General features: G+C 36.0%; 1 protein-coding gene across 5 annotated transcripts in view; it reads right to left on the bottom strand.

Annotated features, from left to right (window-relative positions):
• The window catches only part of CNTN5 (contactin 5), a 678,576-nt gene that overhangs the window by 174,407 nt on the left and 484,960 nt on the right, over positions 1–19,209 (bottom strand). For all 5 annotated transcript variants that reach the window (XM_037377787.1, XM_037377784.1, XM_037377786.1 and 2 more), the window contains one exon: positions 379–582. In XM_037377787.1, coding sequence (XP_037233684.1) covers positions 379–582 — 204 coding nt within the window. The remainder of the gene's footprint in view (positions 1–378; positions 583–19,209) is intronic.

Genomic DNA, 19,209 nt, shown 5'->3' with positions numbered 1-19,209 from the left:
GCATCTCAGTGTGGCAGTAGCCATTTGGGCTGAAGCAATTGAACTGAGCCCCAAAGAAACAGACGTTACTGAGAAAGGAGATTTGATTCTCTTTGTCAGTGACAGAGCACCAGAATAACAAGAAGGAGGAACTGTTCTAAACAAAATACATCAGGAGGTGTCAGATTGCACCTCAGCCTTCAGAGGTCTAAATATTCTCATAACTGTTAGATCTTTTAAAAGAAACTGTCTCCATGAACACCTTTCCTCTGCTGATTGCTGCAGTAAATGCATACATATATTGAAAAACAATAAAATCATGGTTCTTAAATTAACTAGAGTATTTTTGGCTTAGTATTTTTGCTTCTATGTGGTACCCAGAAATAATGCCTTTCTTACCATCATTTCTCAGTGTCAGAGGTGTAGGAGGACTCAAAACTCTGGCATTTGTCACTGTGTTTTTTACCAGGCATATATAGCTGCCAACATCAGATGTTTGCACCTTGGAGATGTAGAGATTGCCTGTCTCCTGAGAGATGAAGCGTCTGCTGTCTTCTGCCACAAAAGATGGGAATTCATTAAATACCCAGCTATAGATGATCTCTAAAAGAACACAGGAAAAAAAATGAGAGAAAGTAATTACAGAAACGATACACTCAATAAATGTTCATTAACTTTATTTAAATAATCGGGGGGGGGGGGGAGCTAGAGGCTTTTTAAAGTTTTTATTTGTTTGGTTTAGAATTAAAGAGGTTTTTTCTTTCCTTGGAATTTTGAAAATGACATAAGCATTGAGTCTACAAGTTCCCTGGGAAGACAGATTTAGTTCAGGAAAAATAATTAAATTATTCAACATATTAAATAACAGCCATAAAATATTAGATAACTCCCTTTTCTAATCTTTGAGGTCAAACCAAAAATAATATACAAAGCATTCTTTTCTCTATTTGGTCAAATTTGCAGTGAAATATATCAAGATGCTTCCTACAGAGCAAGGGATGACTTTTGCAAGTGTGTATAACCAGTTTTTATTCTGAACATCTGTTTTCAAAATCAGCAGTTTCTAATAATTGTTCAACCTACCTTGCAGGTAGTATTACTGCATTACAGTTTTTCTACATCTGCTTCACTGAAGAATCTCAGAACCCTTCCTATATGCAGCTTAAATCCCTATGATCAATGAATAATTCCTTAAACCAAAGCTACCAACTGCTTTGCCTCATAATCTGATGGATCAAAGACTAACCAAAGTGATTTAAAAAAATGGTAATTAAGGCCAGTCCCTTGGTTCTTATTTTTATCCCATGAATCACTCTGTTCATCTGAAAAGTATGTGCTTTTCCCTTTATGCTCATAATAATTGGTTGAGAAAAAAGATTATTTCTTATTATTGTATGAGATTATATCATGACTTATTAAAATCCTAGATACAGTAATGTCTTGGCATTAGAAACATCAGTAAAGTTAATGAGATTCTGGTTTAGCAGGGAACTCCTTGCAGGGAATTATTCATGTGGAGTTCCACCAATTCAGACTTTAAAGCCTTAACCTTATGTATACGTTTTTACATGTTTTTTTTCCAATCGTATCTTCACTGTTTCATTTTGTTTTCACACTTTAAAAAAATATTCTTCACTACTTAAACTGGCATATTAGCTATAAGGTAATTTCTTCTATAATCTCCCCCTGTGATAGTCTTTAAAGAACTGACTTCAAAATCAAAAAAAGCCAAAGCTAGTTTAGGTACATAAAGTCCCCAATATTGCATGAAGATGCAAACTGCTCCATCGCTACAGCAAGTTCCAAGTTTTTAGACTCATATTTCTTGGGTGACTATTGTCAGCTTCAGCAGCAATATAAAGACAGTAATTGCACCTGTATCAGTCTGGTTCTTTCATACTTTTATCCTCACTACAGTCAAAATGTTTCTTGATATAAAGGTAGTTGGAAAAGGAAAGGATCAAAGAGGTGAGAAGAAACACCTCAAAATTTAAATTTTTCTGGGTCCTTTTCTGCTAATGATAGGAGAGGCATTGGTATAGCTGTCCATGGTATGAGAAGTGTGAAACACCTTAACAACCTAACCAAACATATGCCATAGCCAGATGAGCAGTTTGACTATAACAGTATAGAAAGCTTAGAAATTCCAACTGATCAGTTCCTTCTACCCTTATGTTGTACCATTCCCTGATACAGTGGTCAGAAAGGAACAGAAAACCACAATGACTGCTATTTTTAACCAATATAAGCCCAACAGTACAAGCAGTGATGTAGAGATGCAGAATGTTCTGATTCATTTTGAAGAAGTTCAGCCTAGTTTTGAAGTCAGATGAAAATTCTCTCATGAAAACCTCATGGTGTTAGTACAAAAATGCTATGTTAAAGGACTAAACATATTTACCTGACAGTAGGGGAAGACTTCTCCAAAATGGAGAATTAAGCTGCACACATTGACTTTTTGCTTAAAACCTTTCTCAGATCTAATTGTTATTCTGAGAGGTTACACAGGACAGACCCTAAGGAATTCAGGGCTCACAGAGAACTCTCTGAGTGTTTAAAATTCCCTTCCTCTTCTGTTATGTTTCAGGAAAATATTAAGTCCAAAATATGTGCCTCTGAAAATTTTATTGCCACATTTTGCCATGATGTCTTACCTGGCAGAAATGATTCATGGCAGCACAAAATTCTATAAAGTGATGACGAATATACAAGTTCAAGGAAAATGCATAGACTTTAATCAAAGACACCTGTTACCAGCTCAAATGGAAAGCAATCAGTCTCACTAATTGCTCAGGCTTAAAAGTAGTTCAAACCAAATGTGAAGTAGTCATCATTGTCAATTCATTGGCAGTTTCTGTAAAATCGAATTTTCTCCATTTGTAGTCTAAACCCACATGCAATTAATTATTTAATTATTAATTAGAACTACTCCGAAGGAACCGATTTCAGGAATAAATTTTTGTGCGTCTAAGGAAATAGAATACTTAGTTTTTGCTGGTGCTGAATCCAGTGGGGGTATACTGACATTTTGTCACCTTCTAAGTGATTTCTGCTGTTAAAAATAGAATAATGGATGAATGGGTACTGGCACAGGGTACCAATGAAAAAGTAACAGACCTTCTGTCAGATCTAAAACTCAAATCTTTTATTCTGTTAAACTGCAGTTAATGCTTTTATTTGTGCATACCTACAGCACCTGTATTCCAGCCAGGAGCCCAAACTCCAAAGCACAGACAATAGTGCTAAAAGTTTATTTCTTGATATTGTCAGCTCATTGACATTGAAGGAATTAAATCCTATTTTTCATTTCTAAAAAGCAAACCCCTGGGAATAATACAATTTGAAATACCTCAAGACTTTGCATCTGAATGTTTAGATCTGGAATTGATCTGGAATTCTGAACCTTCTTTTCAGTCAAAAAGTCCCTTACACACTTTCTTCTATTAGACCTGGTTAATGAGTTTATCAGGTTCTTAAATATAATTTTGAGGGTTATGTTCATACGGTATGCATAGGCTTCAGCAGAAATATCTCAGGGAAACTCCCCAATTTCCAACGCATGCTATACAGAACAGTCAGAAACAACCACAGCTGGCTTGGGATTTGGGGACTCAACAGTTTCTAGCTGACAAAAATACATGCATGATCTTCAAGAAATGATTTTACAAAAGGGTGTTGAGAGAATGACTGCCATTATGGGAAAATGGTTGTACTTTGACATTAATCCATTGTACAAATGTCTCACACTTCTAAATCTGCAGCTATAGTAGAGGATAGAACGTCAATGATGCATATATTCTGGGGCTCTGACTGTTCCCAGTTTGTATGCCAGCAAGACAAAAATTTAGCGTTCTTAAATCCAGTATTTCTAATGAAGGCTGCCCAAGTACCAAACCTGGGGTTTTGTTCTGTTCTGTTTTGATTTTTTTTTTGTTTGTTGTTGTTGGTATTTTTTTTTCCTTCTGGCAGTATCATGCATAAGAGAATACCCAAATGATTCAAATGACAAATAAAAATAACTAATAAAGAAAGAATGATGGAAAATCAACATTTAAAACATTGCTATCTATAGACAAGTCTGTAAAATATTCTGAAAATACATGCACAGTAAAATATTCTGAAACAAGTGAATGTAGTTACATGCCACAAGTGCCACAGCAGTTCAGCACAGAGGCACATGTAAATTACAAGAGAGGCTTGCGTTTAAATACTGTCTGAAATCCACTCTTATAAAATGTTAAACTGCTAAGTGAACCTTTTGAATTTCAGAAGAAAAAGCCTAAGACCAAACAGATGACACTAGGACTTTTTGTACACAGCTCACTGCACCTGTCAGTGAACTTCAAGCCTATATTTTCCTATAATGGTTTATGCTAAAAGGTTTTAGAACCAGTGTCATTTGGCTAAACACAAAGCACAACTGCAATTGTATTAATTTTTTATTAGGAGACTAAACTCCAGAGATGCATCTCAAGACTGACAGGTAAATAACAGTGACCTTCAAGAAATTTTGAAGCTAAAAGTCAAGATCTAAACAAACTAAACTACAACTGTAAAATCAGAAACTAAAACTGTAAAATCTTATCTTGTTCTAGATAAAACCTCCTGAAGTCATCTCCTCTTGAGAAAAGGCTGAGTAAATGGCTTCTCCATGCTGTACTCATTTTGCTTCAATAGGGAAAAAAAGTTTAAGTGAAAATAGGAAACGGAATACTGATGTATACAGAAGTTTAAAGTATTTTTACAGGATATATGCTGAGCTTATTTTTTATTTTTATGCCCATCTATTTTATTTTTAATGTGACACCTATGCCAAAACCACAAAGATGATGCAAAGCCCTTCCTGGAAATTACGGTTGACTGCCAACACAAAAGAAACTTGTATGTAGGTGCTATTCATCAACACAAACAGAAATAGAGAGTAAAAAGACAGAAAAATTATGAATTACAGAAGCAGTTGTAAATTGCCATTCTCTTGTGGCTTGGGCTGGAGGACTGTTCTTATGGTAAGTTCTGTTGCATCCAAACACTTGGTGTGAAAATTATTTAAGTCATTCTGGAACTGCAAAACTGGTATTTCCTTTTATGAATGACCAGAATAGTGTCTCCAAGGAGCTTTGTATCTGTTTTCTGAAGGTATTTGGAAAGTCTTCCAAATGTTCAATTTGTTTCCATATTTTATTAAAGACTTTTTAGTGGGCCATGTAGGTGAAAATCTGGGTCACTTGCTGATAAAATAGTGAGAAGAGAGCATTTTTCTCTTGCCAAAACAAATTTATTGTATGAGGTTTTGTTTACTACAATTTCTTAAATGATTTTTGTTGATCTATGTTCTCTGTTCAACAACACTAATTCTTAAACTGTCACAATGTGACGTACTTCCCATAATGGATGAAGCTGGAGTACTGACATATCAGCATTTTTGTTTGTGTTTTTGTCGTATAGTGCTTTTGGAAAGATCATTCTGATGCAGAATATGTCAGTACTGTGGCTATGCAAAAGTCTTTCTGTCATTGTGAGTAAGCAAGAAATCACCACTTAAGTATTATAACGAGAGCTATGCTGGAAGCATTCAGATCACACCAAATATTCACTTCTGTATTTGTTAGTGCTTGAATGTTTCCCAGATTTGCTTCAAGGCTTTCCTCCTGAGAAACTGTCTGGTTTGTCCATTTAACATGGTTTCTGGACAGCCTTTTCATTAGTCCTGTGAGCTAAGTGGTATTTCAGGTAGCAAGTGATGACGTAACAAGGAAGTTGCCATACAAACTCCTTTAAGGCCACCTAAAAGCTACATGTACAGTCAGTAGAATGGTTAAATATTGCATCTTCCAGGGAAAAGCATGCAAACATACATCCCATAATTGCACTTCTGTGGAGTTATGGTGTTTGTACAAGTCTGTTTTGTATCTTTTTGTGATGCAGTGGGAGATACAGTACTCCATCTCCTCCAGTATCTTGTTGGGAAAACAGATTTCCTGTTTAGGATTTCCTCCGATTACTGCAGTTCCACAAGAGGGCAGTACTTGATTAAACGGTACTGATGCCTGATGACAGCCAAAATCTGATATAAACTGGGAGTTTTAGCAACTCTGAAGAAGTTGCTTCTTCTCCTTTTTTCTATTTTTAAGAAAAGCAGCAAAAAGTGCACTCAAGATTACAGGCTGAATTTCCTATACATAGCTATAAACCATGACATTTGCGTGATTGCTTTGTTTTGCCATATTCAGAAATACTCTGTTTAAACAAAGTATTAGGAAAAATATATGCCCGAATTTCCCCTGCTCAAAATAGGAAATCTTAGTTTATCTCAAGCCCAGTTTTCACCCTTATCACACTTGTTGTTTGGATGTTCTGTGTACCAACCACAGAATATGGGTGCAATATGCGGCACTCTCTAAAGATGGAAAACACTGCACATTCAGAGGGGGGAAAGCTTCTTTTTAGTTCTGATGAATGATAAAAATGGGTTGTTCTTCCACCCTCCCACAACAACCAGATAAATAATTTTGGTGCGTTTCTTTGTGCTGCTGCGTCTTATTATCAGTGCTCATTAATCCTCCAAGAAAATATTTAATGAAGGTAATTTATTTGTTGCATTGTAATGCACCCACATAGAGCAAACAGATATTGTCGATTTATCAGCCAGCAATGAAATTGCTTCTTTTCTGCTCTGGGGGCTCTGTATCTACTGCTTAGTTACCTGAAACACAATTCTACCAGTCACATATTTGTCTTTGTTCAGATTTAATTACAGTGATAAATCTTCAAATATTTTCTTTCTTGTAACCATTTACACAGCCAATAACTAAAAAAATGGTAGAAAAGGTAAGTGTACTGTCAAGACTGATCTTGTACTGGAGGATACTAACATTATATTGTCATTACCAGCATACACAGTCAATATAGTCTCATTTGTACATTTGACATGTATGAAATGTAGCCACTCATTGAAACATGTAAACTGATGAAATCTCTTTCTCATACATATGACCTTTAAAGAGGCCACATAGCATAAAAAAAAATAAATATATTGCTTCTGGGAAAGGATGCTAGATTATTATGCATATTTGATTATCACTATCATGATTTTCATATTAAAAAGATGTTCCATAAAGAATCAAAATATTGTGATTAAAATGAACTCAAAACTACATGTTCTTCAGGCCTCTCTTTTGCCCTCGGGCAAGATCAGATATTCTTAGCCTAGTTTTTAAAAATGTCCAGTGAGTTCTATTCCTAAATTTAGATCTTCAGAACAACCTATTTCATTGCTCAGTTAATAATTAGACACTTTTCCTGAATATTTGCATATAATTCTTTTAAATAGTTTATTACTATTCAACTTACGATCTTGAAAATATTGAAAACACTTTATTGATGACCTATGTTAAACTTTTACACATACAATGGAAGACAATTATCCTTGTGTGTATCAAGCTTCTGTTTCCAAGGCTAGATCAGCCAAATCTCTTTAACTTCTCCTTAGAAGTCATGATTTTAAATTCTCTGCTTAATTTTATTGTTGTCATCTCTACTGCTTTTCTACATCTTACAATGTAGGACCCAAACCTGGACATGGCATGCTCTTTGAGCCATTAATGCTATTGATAATTGGAATAATAGTCTCATACTCTATAGGTAGCAGTCGTCTTAGTATGACCTAGAATTGAAGTATGCAATTTTTCATTTTACTAAGTATTTAATTTTCTGTAATAGCAGTATTTTTCTAAGGGAGAATATGGTTTAATCACTTATTTCCCTTTGTTCTATCTGTAATTTTTTTCTTTGGTAAGTATTGTAACCTGCATTTTGCTGAATTTTGTGTTACTCATTGCAAGCAATTTCTCCAATGTATTGACCCTTTCGGATTCTCATTCTATGCTCTGCAGTGATTGTAACCTCTTGCAGCTAGGAATCATTCACATATGTTACCTACACTTTTCCTTCCACTAGGCCACTCACACTTTCAAAGAAAAAAGATTAAATTTTATATGATTTGTTCTTGACAAATACACATTGTCTGTTTCTTAACACATCATTTTCATCTTATTACCTACAAATTCAGTGTTTAATATTATGACACAGTAACTTTGCAGAAGTCACACTCAGCCTGACCATTGGCCCTCCTTTATTAAGGAAAAAAAAAAAAAAAAAAAAAAAAAAAAAAAAAAAAAGAGAAAAAAAAAAAGACATTTGATTTTCTTGACACATTTTGAAATAATTTTTGAGATACCATATTGTCAGTAACATTTTCATGTGAAGGAATGTTTAGACATGCTATAATTTCAGAATTTAAGGCTATTTAATCAATACATATTGTCTTATGTAAGTAAAGAAAATGTGAAAATTATGTAGATTAATAAAAAACAGATGATGGTAGAAACCAATATTTTTTTTTGTTAGGATTGAAAGAATCTTATCACTCTCTACAGCTGCCTGAAAGAAGGCTGTAGGCAGGTGGGGGTTGGTCTCTTCTCCCAAGTAATAAGCGATAGGACAAGAGGGAATGGCCTCAAGTTGCACCAGGGGAGGTTTAGATTGGATGTTAGGAAAAACTTCTTACCTGCAAGGGTGGTGAAGCTTTGGAACAGGCTGCCCAGGGAAGTGGTTGACTCACCATCCCTGGACTCAATGATCTTAAGGGTCTAAATGATTCTATGATCAGTAATTTCCAAAGGCGAGTATTACAGACAATTTTGTTCCAGCATATAGAAAGGGTAATCAGAAAGACCCACATCATTATAAATGGATTAGATTCAATCTTAGATGAAATAATTCAATGGCTGATATGAAACTCGATTAATATCCAATTGAAAAAGTAAGATATAATTAACAATATTGGAAGTAAATAAATCTAGTCAAACTAAGGCAGTGTATTTTATTGTTCTTTTTCTTGACAAAGACAGAAAAGTTTCTGTAATGTACCTAGAATTCATGTTCTATAAAAGGAATTAGAATAACCTCAAAATTAATTTATTGTACATTGAAAGGATTAGAAAATGACTGCAAAGCGTGGTCAAAAGGATCAGCTGTGAAATTCTTTGTCCCGTACTGCTGAACATTTTAACAACTGAAAGCAAACCTATGCAGCTGTATTCACTGATCTACAGGAGATATAAAACTTGGCCATGGCAAATGTGCAGGACAAGACATGGGTAAACTCTGATTTGGATAGCTTTTTATTACTATTTGAACCTTTTATTTTATGATGAAAATGTGTTGAATGTACAGTAACACAAATAGGTTATTTCTTAATAATTTGAATGAACAAGAATTCTGTGGTGATGGCTAACTACAGTACTCACATGAAAAGTGTGGCACTGGAAAGTAATGAGGGTATTGTTTAATGCTCAGGAAAGCACAACAGTGTATAGAATATTTATGTGAAGAAATTATCTGATCCAGCAAAACCTTCAACAGAATTTAAAGTATTTTTTTTCTCTTTTTTTCTCTTTCACTCTTTAAATCTCTCTTGTTCTCTGATCATGCTATGATACTTTATTTTCTCTACTTTTTAATGGTAGTGATGTGGTAGTTACTCTGGCACAGTCTGCTTCTTACCTAAGTCTGCTGAAGGGGTGAGCACGATGAAAAGCTATACTCCAGAGCATTGCAGAGTTCACCTGCAGTGAACCTGTACCCAAGTGGGATGTTGCATTGCATGGAAATTTAATTCCATTTTATGACTACTGCAATGATACCAATAGATTCATCAACACAAAAAAAGACCCAAAGTAATGATAGGATTATGATCATCCAAATTTTTGGAATATTGCTCTGTCAAGTGCGAGAGTAACATTATCTCTTTTTCAGCAAAATCTCTGCATCCCTAGCTTTCCTCTGTTCCTCATTTAGCAACAAAAGTTTTGTTAGGCAAATTCTGTACTTTGGCTGAAAATACTCACTAGTACTCCAGTTATCAGAGTATCAGTCTCTCAAGGACTTTATATGTATGTTTCAGTTTGGAGTTTTGTACTTCCAAGAAAGAAAACAACTTAAATTTGACACTTTATCCCTCATTCATCTTTTTTTCCTAATGCCAGGAAGGATTAATAGTAGCAGAAATATTTCTTTTAAAAGATTTAATTTCAGGCTTCTGGGTGCAGAAATGAAAAGGCTGCTGCAGTTCTAGTTCATACTTCAACACACTATCTTTTCTAACAGCCTTCACTACTTTTTACATGCAGTTGTCAGTAATTGTATTGGCAAAAACTGAGTTCATAGAGACACCTTTGTATGGCTGCACATATAGAACTTAAGATACACCCCATTGCCTCTCTGCTTTATATTCTGGTGCTATGTGTTTTAATATAAATGTAAAGGCTTTTGCTGGGTCTCTCTGCAGGTCAGTGTTTGGTGAATTCCACCACAGCCACGGCATGATATGATTTGTGGATCTTCCTTGGGCCTGCTCCTTTGCTCCTATGGTATTTATTACCCTAAGGTCTAAAATCAAGGGCAGTACCATTATCATCACTTTTATATGGGAAAACTGAATAAGATGGAAGGAGGAGACTTTGAAGCAGTCATGAATCAGGCAATATTCAAAGAGAAATCTCCACTAATACATAATTCTTTCAGTTTCTGATATTCTTTCCTTTCCTTACCAGCTCTTTGTTCACCTACAGGAAATGCCAGCACACACACACACACACACAAAGTAGCAGTCAACTAATCCTTAGAAGTTGTGTAGATGAACATCAGAGATAGGTAGCTACACCCTCACCCTCCCTCTGAATTTGACTTTCAAATGTTAAAAAAAAAATAAATTAAAAAAATAGCAGTATAAATCACATAATCCCCCAGATGCTCAAGGTCTAGTGCTTAGCTCCTTGTTGGTGTATTTTCTAGGCTTAAATTTACCAAGGAATGGATCTTCCATTACATCTTTCTGAACACAATGGAACATGTGAACATATGCTTCAGAGGATAACATAAAACCAAATTTATAGTCCCCAAAAGACAATTTTTAAGTATTAAGAATGACAGTGACAGATGATTTTTTTCACCTTAATTAAAAAATAACTCGAAGTGCAGATGAAGAGGAAGATACATGTCACATTAGCAAACTGCCCTAGAATGCTGATAATGCTGTTCAGCCACGTTGTAAAAATAAATCACTACAAATAACCTCACCAACAATAAATCATTTAAAAATTAACAATGTAGAGATTGTAACTCTTACGTGTTTCTACATACAGAAAATACACTGTTGAGTCCCTGTGCACATTGTCCTGCACTACTGGAAACCCAGTGAACTGCTTCCATCCATCTTCTACTTGTCACATAATTATTATTTAGAGATAATACATATCCTTCTGTTGTCTTACTTTCAGCCTAGGGCAATGTCCCATGATTATAACCTCTCCTCTTCAACCCCTTAGCAACAGCAATCAAAGTGACACCTGATGTGTCACACTATATATACATACCACATGGAAAAATAAGGTATTTGGCCAGCTCTCCCTGATTATTCTTTTTCTAAAAGAAATATCATTATTCAAGTAACGACAGGTGATTCTGTTCGCCCTTTTGCTGAGCACCTGCGTATTTTTCAGATGACTAATTATGTTTTTCAAAACCCTTTTCTTTTAGGCATGAAGCATGATTTTGTAAAGTCCAAGATCTGGACTGAAAATACTGTTTAGGATTGAAAATCAATGGTAGTTTGTGAAACTCCTAAAGGATCTTGTGGTTCTTCAGGAAAAGCCAGACTGAGACAAACCCTTCATCCGTGTTATCTATATGCTTCTTTCCATTCTCCCTCTTCTTCTTCCTGAATTTTTATCCCTGCAATCTCCAACAGAAGACTTTCTTAATTATTGAAAGAGGAAAATACCATGAAAACACTCCAATAAAGTGAAATTTTCCAGCTACAGATTCTCTGCTCTAGGTTAATAACATCAATGCAACAATAATTGTATTAGCTGGTTAATGAAGTCATCAGCAAAGATTTTAACAATATTGGAACATAGCATAGGAACACAAGATATAGAAGTGGACAATCAAATTATCAGAAGTAAGTGTGGTATTAATCATTATATTGTTAAAAAGATGGCATTATGATCAAGAGAAGTCACTTTTCCAATGTTATTGCTCTTCCGCTGTCAGAAGATAAAGAACACACATGTGCTGCTGCACAGGGCTTTGGATTTGGCTGTAATCATTCAGATTTTTGTCTGAAGTCTATGATATGCTTATATCTATGCAGTCATTTTCTCCTTGAAAAATCCAATCAATTGCCTTTAATGTATTTACTATTAAGTTAGAACTACCTTGATGTCAGTTACAATTGTATTATGTAGGGGGAAAAAAAGCCATAAATACATCCAGATATACATTTATGAACAATTTGTAGTTTTCCCTTTGAAAAAGAAAAATGAAAACTGGATACCCCAACTAGAATTGTTTTCATACCGCTTCATTTATTTGGAACAATCTTCCTGAACTGATTGAATAAGGTTATATTAAAATCTATGTCTCACTAAGCATTGCATCACCTCAAATGGTAGTAAACTCAATTTCATATCATACTTGTAAAATAAAAAGACTTTATCATATAGGGAAAATTGTTAATGGCACCTTATAGAACTCAGATCAGTTCAGTACAAAACTTTCTCTTTGTGAATCAAGACTGACCTCCTAACATTTTCAGTAGTTGTTTCTACTAGAGTCACTGTTGAATTCATTTAATCATGCCTAGCCTGGGAAGGGTTGCATTTTCTGAAAACTTCACTGTTTTCATCCTTTTTTTTAATCCTTTAATATTTCCCCACAATGGTAACTGAAAGAAAAAGCTAGACTCCAGACCCTTTGAAATTAATCATTTCTCATCTCTTCTTCTTATGTTTCCTCTTGTTTCAGCTGTCTGATCAGCATTGTATTTCTGGCTTCTTCTCCCTAGTTATATTGATTAACATGTGCACTCTCACTCTATTCTTTTCCATGGTATGAAGTAGAGAGGTAATTGGGATTAATTAGAAATTTTCTATCTTAAACAAAATAGGCTTTCTGACATTTAAATAACTGACATGTTTGTAAAATGGTATTGTTCCAGCCACCAGCTTAGTGAAACATCAAAACTAAATAGCAAATGGATTTTAATAAGAAGGTTATTAAGAGAAGGTCAATATTGTGAGAGCCCTGTACCTCTGTGACTGTAACTGTATGCTATTCCAATCTTAAATCTAATAATGCTGGGCTTCTGCTATTCTAGAAGTTATATAGCCTGTGCCACGGCAAAAAAGTCTTTGCAGCACATTAATTGATACCTTTACAATACTAGCTGCAGAAATGTGATTGTGATATCAGGAACACATATTTGTGTTAAATCTGGCAGGACAATGCTGTCTTTAATCATTAGACTGAGAGTTCCAGATAGTTACGTCTAATTTGTTGGGACATCTTCGTAACAGGCTAGTAATTTGTCTCTAGAGAAGAGGAGCTTGAGCACTAGAGAACCTTTTCATCATCGTTGTCCCAGTTGTCAAGCTGTAGACAAATAGTCGCATACAGCTGGCTCCTGAAAGGTGATAGAGCATGAGCCCAAGGACCAACATACTTGATGCGTCTTTTAAATTAATTAATCTCTTGTGCTTCCTCCCTCTTGTCTTGGTATCTCCTTTCATTTTGATTCTCCTGAAGTAGCAGTTGGGGTAATACTTGTTGACAATAGTGTGGCTGTGAAACTACAGTACATGTCCCTTAAACAGAGCCCTGTCAGGGCTGTCCCTTCATCCAGTGTTGCGTGCTGCTTTAACTGGCCCTGGTCAACCAGCTTTCTCTCACTACGTTTTCATAGTCCCTGAGGGGAAGAACAGCTCCAGTGAGTGATCCAGTGGGTCTATAGATATTAAACTTTCTAGTGTAGCTTAACATATTTTTTGAAAAAATTATTAGTGGTTTTAAAGGGGTGGGGATCAACAGTGATAACATTTGGAAAAGTGGTTGTGTTTTTCTTTGAAATACAAAATTACAAGTTCCTTGGGACAATTTACTACAGTTGGACCAGTAATGCATTTATGGTCATGTATTACTTATATATATATATCTCTATATATATAAAAGTAAGAGAAAATCTAGATTTCTATATAAAGAAAGTTTAAATTGATAATAATTATTTATCCATATGCCTATGCTACAGACATTGCCTGGAATTTGGGGCACATGCAGATCATTAAAATGTAATTAAAATCTAATAACAACACGTTGCAACAGACTGGGATTAACTCCTCAGTGGCAAACATGGCTTGTTACAAAGCTACCCTACAGAAAATTCTGTCATTCCCAAACTGTTAAATTTCATATCCTCAGATGCATGCCTTCAACAAGATTGAGGAAGGAAATCCTACAAAGTGCTCCAGGGAAGTCATCAGCGAGATTACTGGTCATGCGTTGAGTAATGAAAAGACCACAGAAGAACAAAAAACGAAGTTAATTGTGTTTGTTCATTCCATAATGAAAACTACAGGCATAGTCTTCAATCAGTTGCACAGATAAAGAATACAGATTCCTATATTGAGCCATGTCAGGAGCCATGGACATTCACTTTAATAACACACATGGGAATTAGCATTACCAGATAAGAAAGTTTCAAAAGCAGTCTAGTAAAAGTGATAAAGTAGAGGATGCAAGAGGGAAACAACTTTATGATTCTTCCAGGGAAAAATGTGGGTGAAGAGACAAGATGGCTCTATGGAATTAACCCAAAATTAGGACAGGAATATAGAGTCTTTAAACTCTAACCTGTCTTCTAAAACTTTTTTCTCTCTCCTTATTGAAAATTGACGTTCAAGCTTCATTAGCATTCAGTTAAAGTCAAATAAACACGAAAAAATAGTAAAGCCTAAGAGGGAAGTGCAGGAACCCTTTGGCTCATGATAGCTAACTCATTCATTTTATATGTGTGGCTCTTAAAACAGTATTTTAAAAACATTTAATATGTACATTATGATGTTTTTTATGTTATGGACATGTAAAGAAGTGATAGTGCTTTGATAGTAACCAGTAAAAGAGTCCTGCTTGTTCTCAAAGTGGAAGAAGAAATGTGACTTTCACCTACACATTAGTCTCTTCTGAAAGCAAGTTATACAGCTTTCTATGCTAAAGTTGATTTGAAAAGTCAGATTTGACAAAAATATATCATAGATCAAAGCTGGATATTACTTCACTGTTTAATACGTAAAGAACTACATTGATAACACAAATCACGGCCAGGAAGAAATCTCCCTTGTAGTGACAGGTTAAGATGATGAAGTAGCATCCAGTGATGTTTAGACATGGAGATTCAGAGATTCAAGTTCATGCAGGCTTCCTGTGATTTTTAAGTAATAAGTAATAGCTAGATCTGTGTAAATACAGAAGTTATCTAATGTGCACTGAAACGCCACTGTTAGGTGCCTGGGTCTTGGGACTTAATCCACAGTCTTAAGATAACCTTGTAACCTTTATATACATACAGTTAGACCTCTGTAAATTGCATTCACAAAAGTCAGCTTAGTAAATGGAGACCCATAGGATGTATGGATGCCTTCAAAACAGAATTTGCTGTGTCCTGCATGCAGATACCTAAGGCAATTGCCTGTAAACAAGCTAACAAGCATACTGAGAGCAGTCCAGCCCAAATGTAACAATCTTGTTATCATAACTAATTTGCCTGGAGAAGTCTACTTCTAACAATTGTGTACCTGAATCAGGTCATTTAGAGCCTGCCCTTGTTATTTCTATGCATAATTTGTGCAGTATGGGCTTAACCAGGGGAGTTCCAACTAGAGAGCTACTGCACTTCAGCTGGGCTTGGTTTCTTACTTGTAGTGGAGCTACAGTCCAAAGGTGCTGTTTTAACTCTAATGCGGCTTTCAAACTCCTTTTGCAGGCCCTGAGGAGTGAGAAGCGATTGGTTTGTGCCCACTTCCTAAGGGGTTTTCTGTGTTTGTCCAAAGTACGCACAAACAGGAGCTCAAAACGACTTTAAAAAAAATCCATTCTTTGCTCTCACTTTCTCCAATTAATATGAAGTCTAGGACAGCTGTGTGGGAAACAGAACAGGACAAAACCTCCTGGACCTTGGTAGAGTTTCATTTTAGCAGCTTGACAGGTTAGCAACATACTATGCAGATATCCAGAACATGGATCTCTTCCAAGACATGCATGGGGAAGGACCACGATCCCCATAGCACTGGCATTAAATAGTCATCTTTGGTGAAGCATTTCTCATGAAAACTACAGTTTTATAACACTGAAGGGGAGGCATAAACGATGCAGCCTGTAACACAGTTTCCAAACTGGGTAAGATTAGCTTTGTCCTTAGAAAGAGATTTTTAAAAGTTATAGTTTAACATCTGTACGGATGTTACATGCTGTGGAACGATTATGTAGCAGTGCTCCCCTCAGACGCCAGAGTCCCTGTGAGGAGGGAGCTCGCTCGCATCTGCCTCCCCCTGTGCACTTTTGTGCCGTTCTCATTCTAACAATGGGAATCGTCATTCTCTATTAAGCTCATACTGAAAGCTTTGAATAAAAGCCCTAAAAAGCTCAGCTGAAAGTATTAATTCTGAGGGAAACATGTAAATCTGGATGAAATCTTCCATTCATTTTTAATCTCGCTATGGTAAACCTTGTAATTAAGATGATTAAATGACTGAATAAACCCCTATATTTACACCCTTTAGAATACCACAATGAAAAGCCATAATCCTGTTTATGGAAAAAAGCAGTAGAGGCCTCATAAAATGGAGACATCAAACAAAGCTTATAATTTAAGCGGTTCGTAATTAAGGAACCGCTCTCTTACCAAGGATACCTAAGAATTAACTGTCTAGGAAACCAATCGTGAAGAAAAAACTACTGGGGGATGAGGAAGAATCAAATATTTATGGAGAAAGAAAAAAAAAAGGAAAAAGGTGCTATGTTTATGGATGATCAAAGTTATCCATGATGAATATATTTCACAAGGGACAACTTAAAGATTTGCAGCAAATAAAGTATTAGTGGAAAAGCTTCTGGAGTAGACACATTAAAATGATACAGGACTCCCAGTGAAGTCAGAGGCAGCATTTTTTTAGAGTGATGGTCCAAGGAAAGCAGGAGGTGAGAATCTGCTGGTGGCTGTTGGTCATAAGGAATCCACACAAAATCCTTTTTGTTGAATGTATTTTCCATCAACATTCTGAAAGAGGGTATAGTATCTCTCCCAAAAATCTCCCTCATTTTGCTTCTCACCTGTTTCTCAATGAAGATGACAATAACTTCACATACTTCTTTATTAAGACCAAAAAATAATTCTCTCATTTAAATCTGCACTGCAAATATTCTGAATATATTTCAGGTGCACCTTTTTTTTTGTTTGTTTCTCCTTTATTCCCTCTGTAAAATATTTGGACAACAATCTAATGAAAACTTACACTAATAATCTATATATATTACAAGTTTGTGTTTGTTTGTTTCTTGCATTACCTCTTGATAATATATCACAGCATTAATAAGCAAAAATCAAGTCTGCATACATATGAAAATTAGTGTAGTATATTTTCAGTCACTGGTGCTTTGTAAAGACTTTCAGATTTTTCTAGAATTGTGCTCTGTAGAGAATGGAATGTATTTATTATTCAATCAAAATTATTTACTTTATCTTCTATTTGAAAACATGTGAATAAACCTATATCTCTTTTAATATAGTGTTCTTTCATTAAGTCATCTTTCTTTTTCCACAATGATATTGTAATTTTCTAAAAGGGCTCAGTCCTGAAATTCTAAGGCAAGCTTATAAGTAGTTATTGATTTTAGAGATTGAGGAATGGGATTCTGTTGAAGGACAAATTGCTTACGAGGTTGTGGAGAATGATTAGGTTTGATACTGTATCATGGATTTATCTCCTGGGATTAAGTAAGTGAAAATTATTTCTAAAGGTGCTGATCAATGTGAATAAATCAATACAGCAGAACTTGCAGTGTTCATCCACAAAAAAAGTTCTCTATCATCGCAAACTCATGGCATTGTTACTGTTAGATGTTCACACATTTCAAACACAGAATCATTTAGGTTGGAAAAGACTTTTAAGATCAAGTCCAACCATTAACACAGGACTGCAAAGTCTACCTCTTAACCATGTCCTAAGCACCACATCTATGTGTGTTTTGAACACTTCCAGGGATGGTAATTCCACCACCTCCCTGGGCAGCCTGTTCCAATGCTTCAACACCCTTTCAGTGACGATATTTTTCCTAATATCCAATCTAAACCTCCCCTGGAGCAACTTGAGGCCGTTTCTTCTTCCCTTGTCACTTATTGTCTGGGAGAAGAGATCAACCTGCCTACAACCTCCTTTCAGGTAGTTAGAGCAATAAGGTCCCCCATGAGCCTCCTTTCCTCCAGACTAAACACCTCCAGTTCCCTCAGTCGCTCCTCATTAGACTTGTGCTCCAGACCCTTCACCAGTTTCCTTGTCCTTCTCTGGACACCCTCCAGCACCTCTACATCCCTCTTGTAGCAAGGGGCTCAAAACTGAGCACAGGATTCAAAGTTCAGCCTCACCAGTGCCCAGTACATGGGGATGATCACTTCCCTAGTCCTGCTGGCTGCACTGTTTTGGATACAAACCAGGATGTTATTGGCCTTCTTGGCCACCTGGGCACACGGCTGGCTCATGTTCAGCTGGCTGTCAACCAGCACCCCCAGGTCCTTTTCCACCGGCCAGCTTCCCAGCCACTCTTCTCCAGGCCTGTAGCATTGGGTGGGTTTGTTGTGACCCAAGTGCAGGACGCGGCACTTATTGAATCTCATACAGTTGGCTTTGGCCCATTGGTCCAGCCTGTCCAGACCCCTCTGTAGACCCTTCAAACCCTCAAGCAGATCAACACTGCTGCCCAACTTGGTGTCATCTGCAGAGTTTCTAAGGGTACGCTCAATCCCCTCATCTAGATTGTTGAGAAAGAACTTAAACAGGACTGGCCTCAGTACTAAGCCCTGAGGAACACCACTTGTAACATGCTTTAAAGATTCTTTATCTTAGATATACCCACTACAATAGCTTAGTGTTCATTTGAAATTTTGTCTCCCAGATGATATTAAAGGTAAACATTTCTTAGGACTATTTAGCAGACAATACTATCTTTGCAGGTCAGACACAGAAACTGAAATATAGTATCCAGAAACAGAATGCTTTAAAATAAAAATGTTTAGATGTTACTACATGCACATCCTTGAACTTCCTCTGCTCTGCAAAAGGG

The sequence above is a fragment of the Falco rusticolus genome, chromosome 2 (genome assembly GCF_015220075.1).
Source record: "Falco rusticolus isolate bFalRus1 chromosome 2, bFalRus1.pri, whole genome shotgun sequence".
In the NCBI taxonomy this organism is placed as follows: Eukaryota; Metazoa; Chordata; class Aves; order Falconiformes; family Falconidae; genus Falco; species Falco rusticolus.
The sequence above is the reverse complement of the archived record's forward strand: the minus strand, read 5'-3'. Positions and strand labels throughout refer to the sequence as shown.